The 10,116-nt window shown below is 38.5% G+C and overlaps 1 protein-coding gene across 7 annotated transcripts in view; it reads right to left on the bottom strand.

Moving 5' to 3' along the window:
- The window catches only part of LOC113131984 (SH3 and PX domain-containing protein 2A), a 44,457-nt gene extending 34,858 nt beyond the window's left edge, over positions 1-9,599 (bottom strand). Inside the window, exons 1-4 of one of the 7 annotated variants that reach the window (XM_026309774.1) lie at positions 9,280-9,314; positions 4,381-4,461; positions 3,633-4,216; positions 2,780-2,908 (exon numbers count right to left, since the gene is read on the bottom strand). In XM_026309774.1, coding sequence (XP_026165559.1) covers positions 2,780-2,908; positions 3,633-3,764 — 261 coding nt within the window. In that variant the 5' untranslated portion in view covers positions 3,765-4,216; positions 4,381-4,461; positions 9,280-9,314. Of the gene's footprint in view, positions 1-212; positions 2,724-2,779; positions 2,909-3,632; positions 4,217-4,380; positions 4,462-9,279; positions 9,361-9,463 lie in introns of those variants that run through there. The other 6 variants (XM_026309773.1, XM_026309775.1, XM_026309776.1 and 3 more) reach the window with 6 other exon arrangements.
- Between the last annotated feature and the right edge of the window lie 517 nt (positions 9,600-10,116).

A 10,116-nucleotide genomic window follows, 5' to 3' on the forward strand; every position in this document is an offset into this window, starting at 1 on the left:
CTAGTTGACAGCTACATCACATGAATTGTAATTTTTCTACCATAAGTTTGTCTAAGTTGAAAGTGGAGGAATCTGAGATGAGAACAGAAACAAAAAAAGGTTTGCAAACTCCACAGAAACAATTAACCTCCTTGTTACGGTCCATGACTTTAACACAGTGTGTAATAACATATCATTTGTGTGGGAGCTACAGTGTTGGGGAAACTACTAACAGTTTCAACAGGTTCACTTTGATCTCTGGGTCAGCACAAAAGGTTGCATCACCCACACTTACTGGAGGAAAAAAAATCAAAGTAAGTATTAGAGCTTAAAAAGTAGTCAGAGGAGATAATTAATACTTAATCACGTGTTTCCATTTACAAGATTGAGAAATACAGTATAGGGTTATTCCATTAAAGTGTTTCTGCATGCATCTGTTCATATATATGTGCATCTTTCCCATGTGTACGAGCAACATGTCCTACATCGTGCATAATATATAAGCATGGTTGTTTAAGTGCTAGAAAAACATGGCAGTATAATAAACACAGATGAGAGCATCCTACAGTAAGAGCAAGCTGAAATCCAGATGTAGACCCGCCTTTGTCCATTTTGCCTTGCTTCGTTCCCGATGTGCTCTGCTAAAAAACAAAGGCTATAAGCATTAAGCTAAAGCACCCTCAACCCTAAGGAGACCAGAAGACTAGTCTCAGTCTGGACTGAGCCAAATAGAACCAGGTGGACAAACAGAATGAAGTTAGAAGGGGAAAGCTGAGTCCACTCTATCTGGGCCTGTAGTTGTTTGTCAGACCTCTCCAGTAAGAGCTGGTTTGGTTTTTCTTCTTGTGGTTCTTTCTTTCCTGCACTGAAATGCTGCCTTTGCTAAATCTCTGAATTTCTCCCAGGGCATGGCATTCCCCCCCTCCTCCAACATATAGACAGCTACAAAGGAATGGTTTCTTTTCAAGAGGACGGCCATTGTTATTGTGTTTGAAAGGAAAAGTAAAAGGGCTGAGAACAGCCTTGGCTAACCACACCTGCACACAAACATAGCATGGTCACTGAGACTGGAGTTTTATGCCTCTGGAACTGACAAGGCAAGTGGTTTGTTGAAAACACCACGGAAATAATACATTTTTACTCCAATTTCCAAAAATCCAAGTTTCAACAATACATTGGCAACAATATTGTTAGTTTGACAGACTAAGCTGCATACTGGCCTCCAAGCTGGATGGAGTCATATACGCCCTCTTCAGAAACTACCTTGGCTGAATGAGAGGCTTCTCAGAAAGCAGTGAGGATGACATCACCTCCAGTGGCCTTCCTGAAAACACTCACTGCTCTAAACGACAGGTGGAAAAGCTATTTCTACAGCAACAGCCCAACAATTTGGAGCCAAACTCTAAAGGAAAATATACTGTATCTCTCACAAATCATATACCCTCAATTCAGAAGCTTCAGGGACCACAGATGCTGTACTTACTCTATACTGCCCTCTTAAACTCTGCACAGGATACTATAGTAAAAATAAACTGCAGTCTCAGCCAAGTGTTCCCACTGGGAAAATGAACATGTCTATGTAGCAACAGGTGCTATGATGTAACCACATTTCTGCTCTTTCTACCATTGTTAATCAGTGTTGGGATACAGGCCAATACTTAGTCATCAATCATATCTCTACTTTAGCATTACTACAATGTGGACATGAATTAAGGTGACAGGAGGAATCTAGACAGGCTCTATACAGTGTTCTGATCATTATTTCAAGCATTTAAACTTAATTGCACTCACAGGAGTAAGGAGGAACAGACAAAGAGACACTGCACTGTGTGGCAGACAAAGGCACAGTTGTGAGAGGAATCTCAGACAGAGGGAGTTGGGAGGAATGTTTGTGGGAAAACAATGTGATTCCACCTCTGGGTTGTGTTTTGACATCTACTTGACAGTTGTTTACTGCAGACATATAATGGTGCAAAAGCCCTATTGGTCAGATGAGCTGTTGGTTTCAGATTCACTCAGAAAGAATCTCATTGAACACGGTGTTGCAAAATCTGGCCTTTCATCAATATCAGGAAAGAATTAATATACCCTCACTTGTATCTCTCTTATAGTACTAATAAAATGCTGCAACACTGAAAAGGTTGTTCATATCAAACATCTCTGCTCACTATTATCAGTTTATTCATTAAGAAAGGGAACTCTATTAATTAATCATTAATGTTTTAAAGCAAGAATACCAAGATTGTTTGGCAATGTGAAAATTTGTCATATTTGAATGTTAAATGAACGTTTTGGTTTTTATTCATAAAAGAAAAAATGTCCCCCTCTAAGATTTTGTGATAGGCATTATATTTTATGATATTTAATTGGCCAAATGATTAATTAATCGGAAAAAACCAACATTACGTGATAATAAATAATAATGGTAATGAAAGATAATAATTACCTGCAGCGCTAATTTTGACATTTTTTAACAGCCTATAACTCTGACAGTATTACACTCTAAAAGTGATAAATTAAATTAAATGAAGTATTAAATGAAATGATTAAATGAAGTATTCTTATATAATTCAAATTTTGACCTCAGCCATTAGTTTGTCTTCTCTTATTTTATAGGCATATGCAGCTGTTATTTGAGAAAAATAACTGATTTCCCATCTTAAGTCAGGAAAGTAGGCCAGGCAAATTATAACACAAACAGGGTAGAGCTGACCCCAATCCAATTCCCCAATCCAAAAATAATGACGGCTTAAGGATTTCAGGAGAAGTTGCTTTCCAAAAGGAAAGCAGGCCAGCTTACATGCTCCACAATCCCTCCGTGGAATTCTGTGACCCAGGCGCTCTGTCCCCTGTGGTTGAAGGGTGTGGAGGAAGGAGACCTCACTCTCCGCTTTCTGATGGTCAACTCTTTTTGACACACTGACCAATTCTGCTTACATCAAACATGTGGGTAAAGAAACATTTCACTTCATGTCTAGAAACAGTGTTTGGTAAATTTCAGACTCAGCAATATTTGACGAATCTTCACTTTAGGTCCGCAGAAAAGACAAAGGCAGATGAAATAAGATAAAAATGAGTCCTGAAAATTTATGATAGTTATGTCCCAGAGGAACAGTTACGAGTTCTGTTTAGTGCATTGCAAAGGTTTGAAACATTATCAGTGAGTGCTGTTTTAGAGATCAATTTGATAATGAAAATGGATGCTTCGTCTTTAAAAGACAAATATCAAAGCTGCATATTCCTTGAAGGGATTTTTATGACCAACTGCACAGTGCTGACTGATGTTAGACAGATGATGAATGACTGACCACCAAAAAGCACTTCTTGTTCTGTGACCTTACTTAGCTTTTCATTCTGAGTTAATGGTTATTGGATGAGATCATGGTTACATTTGTCAAGTCAAGGGTGTCAAATACATTTTTTTCTATGTCAGTTCTAGTGAACATAAAACATGCAATTGTGCAACAGAGCTGTGCAGAGTTTGGAAATGACAGCCGCACAAACAATAGGTCAGTTTTTGTGATATCTTAGCTATCACCGAAAAATGCTTTTCAATCCATTATAGAAAGATTGTCTGTGTGCTTCAGTGTAGACACTCCATCTTTCACCTGTATGATTTAGTTCATATAATGTAAAATAAAACACATAATCACCACACATTCTGTATGGACAGCTGCAGACTGTTTTTCTCCATGGATCACCTTGGGCACACAAACACACCCCGGCAGCAGGGATCTATGAACAAGGCTAATGTTTACATTGACAAGATTCTCTATTTCCATCATACAGACTAGAGCAGAATTTTCCTGGCTATTAGCAAGAAGTCAGAGAACAAAGAGTTTCCTCTGCTGCTTTCAACATGGCCAGCCCACCAGAGCCATAGAAGCATAGAGTGCAGACTGGCTAAGAGGGTTATCAGAGAACTGCAGACAGAAATGTTTTACAAGAATACATGTTTGATAAGGTATGCATTGATTTAGATTTTAAATTGCTTACAGATAAGCTTTATTACAGACAATTTAGCTCTGAGTGGTTAAAATGTTAACTTCAGTCACTGTTAGAAATGCAAAATTTTCACCAGAGGTTACCAGATCCCTCACAAAAATCCTGAAACATTACTTTTCCCCACTCTGTTCTGCATTCTGACTGAGCTCATGTTTTCTTCCTGCATCTGCTGACTGGATTTCCCCCATTTCCCTGTTTCCAGGCAGGATCCGGGAGACCTTTCACTATGCAACTGAACAAAAATACATGAGCAAAAGGTCAAACTGACCTCAGACTTCAATATGGTAACAAGAAAAAGACATACAATGTAAAGCTTTATTGCATTTGAGCAACTTCCTATGTAACTGTGCATTAAAGCGGCAGAAGCTTGTTTGTTATTTTAGGAGTTTAACATACCTGTAGGTCAAAGAATTTGCTGTATCTTCTGTAGATGACATGGGAAGTGGAGTCTGAGTAAGTGACGTTGATAAGGTACACCTAGTAAGAGAAGCACAAACAAAATAGGGCCATAAGCAACAAAGCCACTGTGAGAATGACACCTCAGCACTGCTTAAGCTTGACTTGTACTTTACATCTCTGTGTTATAGTTTAGAATCAAGGTTCACTGTCTGAGAAACATATGATGCTCCCATTATGTCAACACCTTCCAGCACTTCTGTCTGTCACCACAAATAATGACAGGGAGGAAGTGTTTACCCATACAGAAGCTGAAATAGGAATATCAGCTCCTTAGCAGACGTTCGTCAATTACAGAACAAAACACTGTTGCCGGACGTTTTCCAAAAATAAATTCTCCATTTGCCTCAACAATACAGAGCCTGCAAACAATTGTGCATGTCCTTAGGTTTGGAAACAGATGACTGCACCGCAGTCATTTCCATCTTAATGCATGGTAGAGTGTTTACGAAAGCAGTACTTACACATATGGTGGCCATCTGCAAGTACAGTTATTAGTTTGAAATGCAGTCCTCATTTTGAACACAGTTCATTATAGCAAGAGTGTGCAGCGAGGTGGAAAGACATATCCAGCAGCTCACTAATTAGTTACAGATAGTATGACCAAACCCTCTGAATTTAGACAACAACACGGCACAAAGTGAGAGTATGTGAGGTCTAGATACTGAAATGAGCCATGAATGATGTTTGTGTTTGACAACATAACTTAGCAACACATTATTATGAGTACATTCATTTTGAAATAACTTTTACAGTAATGTTGGGGAGCAGTTGTGATGATTACCACCAACATTCCTAATTCATCATAAGCCCATTCCAATTTACAAATGTATAAATTTAGCAGTATTCAAAAGAAATGCACTTTTTACAAATAATTTTAAAAAAGTAAATGAATGCACATTTATGACTGTGTGGGCTTGTGCAATAAAAACCAAATAGTGGTCAAATATGGTAGACGGGCACATTTCTATTAAAGACTGTAAACTATGTAAAGACTGAAGAATTGCCATTGGATCTCATCTCTCTTGAAAGGATCCTCCTGACAATCAATGTAAACAAGGATTAGTTGCCATGCACTCTCTGGATCCAGTGCCATAAGTCCATGGAAGGAAGTCACACTTGAACAGTGAGGACAAAAGACAAAGGGTTGACTCTTTCCTCAAACCGGATAAGCATTTTCAGTTGCTTAGCTCATAGATAATAAGATTTTTTTCCCTTCCTTTTTCCCTCATGGGGACTTCCCAGTTAACCCTCACCTCCAGCTTCCATCCCAAGGGAAAAGGCTGCGCCCTGTGTGTCATGGCCTCAGGGAGCTTCACCCAGCAGGAGATGGATAATACAATCGATCCTACCTCTCAGATTAATTAATCTAATTGTACCTGATGGACTAATTGACTTTCACAGCCCAACTGAGACGACTCTCTTGGCTCATCAGATCTGATCACTCAAGTCAGAATGATAACACCAAGACCAGACTACACAGTCAAACAAGTCTACAGCCACACCAGCACCTCTGTGTAGGGTCATATAGTGGCGTGTTTCACTAAATGCTAACATTAGGATGCTAACAACAAGAGTGCTAACATGCTAACTACTTGTGAAGTGACTTTTTTTAAGTTACATTTTATTTCACACAAACTACTGCTTTGACAGAAATGTGCATTTCTCTACTAGCAAGTTCTACTTGTTTTGCCCTCTGCAACCAGTGATATTGTCACTAACATCAAACATCTTACCACAAATTATGATGGTTTGTCAAAAGCAGGCAATGATGTTGGCTGACTAAAAAAAAAATCTGCCCCACAACCAGCCGGTCTTTTTGCCTTTATTAATCCGAAGACCTGCACAGACTGTGTCAAAGGGATACTTGGCTTGTACTCACAAATGTTATGTTTTAATTATTGATGAATGAATGATGAATATGGCAATTATTGATGAATGAAGGTTGGTTTAATTGTGTACTACACATTTCTGTGTACTACACATTTTCTGTGAATTTTCATTTGACTTTAGTTTGACGTTGACTGACTGCCAACTGACACTGACTGAGATGTATGCATAAGGATCTAAGGAAAATTTGCTTTTGTTATATTTTCATTTCCTTATACATCTTGTTTTTCTAAGCTGCTATCATTTCAGGAGCGTCCATATACACTTAATAATTACTTTCAGTGAGAGTGTGTTAATTAAAACCACTAGTGAAACATGATTAAGAATTTAGGTGTCACATTTTTTGGCCTTCAATCACACTACAATTTAATCAACCGTACATTGCAACTGATATGTCTCCCATATAGTTATACTTTCCTTTCACAGGAAAGATATGGGCTAACATATGAAATATAGTTTAAAGACCTATATATTTACCAGAGTTGTTTAAAGTATATAGATTGCTGAAACATTACATCTTTAGATATTAACAAATCTTTAGTTCAGTATGTGCAGTTAGGTTTTAGGGTTTCAGCCATAGGACACATTCGCATATTGCTTCGATTGTAGACAATATGGCACACAATATTGGCACACAATATGGTGTTAGTGTCAAATACAGATGGTGATGTGTTGCGTTGATATTTGCCACTTGAAAGGTGGATGAAGAAGAAGAAACCTAGCATGTTTTCCCATTGCGCTGGTGTTTCTCTGCACAAGTCTCTAAAAACACAACCTGGAGTGTGGATGCAATTTTTTTTCACACAAAAAGGGCTGTTAAATGTAGACATACAGTCTAAGACACATAGATCGACCCATTAACACCTTGACAAAAGTGACACAACTCACAGCCAGGTGGTCAAAAAACCCACAAGCAACTCTTAAGCTGTGAACTACTCTATAGAGGTTAATGGCATGGGACTCCCCAACAGTCAATAAGAAGATCTACAAGAATCTAAAGCAAGTCCAGTTGCTTTTTACACACACAACCTATGTTTACGATTTCCTGACAAGGGCCTGTTGTAGCCAAAGAAATAATGACTGCTGTCTGTCAGACGCCAGTAAAGAATAGTCTTGTGACATTGTTATAGCACCACAAACCCAGCACGCCCAGACACATTTGTCTCTTTTAGCATAGATGTCTATTTTTTCCTGTAGTTTTTATAGCATTCTGAACCAAACATACAATTTGATTGATCTGATTTGATTTTACCTGGTAATAAAAATAGCACAGAAAAAAGTGTATCCATATCAGTAGTTACAGTATTTTGTTTTCATTAAAGTTTGTCATTAATATTTTGTTGTGCATTAGAAATAACCATTAACCATGAAGGCAACTGCAATGCATAGAGATCTTAATGACGACTATCAGGTCATGTAACTAGTATGTAGTATTGAGTACTAGAACATTAGTAGTAAGTACTTGAATAACCAATTCATATCCATTACATGCTAAAAATTACCTGTAAGTCTGAATGTGATGTGCTGGTGAGAAATCTGTACTGTTTTCTCAGTACGGTGATTCAAGTTGGAGAAACAGAGCAGGAACTTCCTTGTTTTGGGGAGCTGATCTCGTGGTTCTTTATCTGTAAAGATTTATTGACCACAAAACCATCTGCTTCCAAGATGATGTAAAAAAAAGCACAGCCCCAGAAACTCACCCAACAAAAACAACTCCTGTCCTAGCTAGAATATGGCTGCTGCCAACCTCTCCAGATGCAGCTATCTCTCGGCTGAGATTTAGGAATTTCCATAGTGTCGCCCTTTTCCCCAGGCTACTGGACGACCCCAAGAAATGTGCAGGTCCTGATAAAGATGTTTTGCTTTGTTTTGTTTTGATTGCCTGATCTTTAAAAGCTTCCCTGTGAGCTACGACTGTCAAGAGATGCATTGCAAAACCTGAGCTAAAGAGAGGCTACAATCATCCCAGAGTAATAATCTGTAGATTTAGTATAAATATTAATTTATTTGCAGCAACGAAAATACAGCAGAATCAATCAAATTGATCGAATATTCAAGTCTAAAATAAAACGCAACTTTAGACTATAGTGAATTATATTTTAGACAGCCATGTTATTAAAATCCACCTCAAAAGCAAAGTGTTAAGCCAGTTTACCACGCTATGTTTAACTAAACTGACCTTTTGCTATACAGACATCACCTTGTTGAACCTAGTCCCAAACACAAACACATCATTGAAAAGTAAACCTCTAACATCAGCTTGCTAGCCATACAAGCAATTAGTCACTCACACACACCAAACAACGTTAAACATTATCTGTAAATGTAACTTTGTTTCAACTGGATGCTGGTATGGTCCTTACTTTGGCTAAATCCCCAGTTTGTTTACTTTGTTCTCCCTTCTACCTTTAAGTGCTCAGCGCTGACAGACTGATGTCAACCACAGATAATGACCTCCCACCCCCCATCCCCAGGAGCTCTTCTGATATCAAACTCCTCTTTAGGTCTTTTTAATGATACAGAACATGTTCAATAAATGTTTAAAACACGTTTAAAAGAATGACATGTTGATGTTATGTTAGTGTACTAATGTTTACTTACCCGCACAAAACACAAACTACAGCTGCAGTTACAAGAAATGTCACTGGTTTACAAATGGGTCATAAAATAACAAAATGTAAAAATAAATAAATAACTGTATGCGTTTATTGGTCAAAACCTGTTGATGACGCTAGATATAAACTCAGAGGATTACCAAAGCCCATGGGTTTTATCTGGATACCATGAATTTTAGTACAAACCCAGAAAAAAAACCTACAGCCCATCACTGCCGCCCACTGCTCAGCTAGCATGGCTAAAGTTTCAGTATAGATGGTCAGTAATGAGGAGTCTACATGTGTAGTTTATATCTGCTTACAGGACACGATGGCAAGAAGAGAAACAACTTACATAGTGTTTGGAGGGGCTCCTTCTCTTCTGCACATCCACAACACTGACGTCAAGAACCGTTCGGAGCTGCATCTTGAAGGACTAAAGATTTGCAGTGTATCAACACACTATACTACAAACAATACTAAAGAATGTGTTCACCCATAAAATCGATATTGGCTATCAAAGAAAAAACATGAAGGACCTGGCTTGAAGAAAAAAAAACCTTCAGCACTTAGGCTTTGAATGCATCCATGAAACGATGGTGTCAGGCGGGTCTGGGAGCTTCTGAACTCCTTGTGAAACATGACAACGCAATAAAACTGGCGTTTAATCAGCTTTCTCCTCCCTCCAGAGGGGCCGGGCTGGACCTCCGCAGCAAAGTACACACAGAAGCTGTCCAAGCCAATGTGCGGGGCGGTTCAGCTGGCTGGAACTCTTTGAAGAAGTCAAGTAGGACAGTGTGGGAACTGTGTCTTGTTTCTCACTTGTAACATTGAACCACTCCTAAACTCTCAAAAGTTTGGAGAACATTTTGGACAGTGTACAAGCTGAAAAGCATATCTACCTTGGCATAAAAAGCATATGAACGTGAATAATGCCTTCTTATTACTCCTATATCGCACAACAGGCTGTTCAAAAAGCCTCAGCCAACTGTGTGCAGATGTTGTTCTTAGTTTAAAAAAAATATATGCCTAAACACAAAAAACGCAACTGTGTAGAATGGACAATTTATCTACTTAGCTTGCAAAAAACATATCATTTTACCATCCACTTTGAAGTACGAGTCACTGTAATTATAGAATTTCCAACAGCACTTAAACGCGGCATACGGTAAATGACTTTGCTCCCTCCTAG

This window comes from Mastacembelus armatus, chromosome 15, assembly GCF_900324485.2.
Source record: "Mastacembelus armatus chromosome 15, fMasArm1.2, whole genome shotgun sequence".
NCBI lineage: Eukaryota > Metazoa > Chordata > Actinopteri > Synbranchiformes > Mastacembelidae > Mastacembelus > Mastacembelus armatus.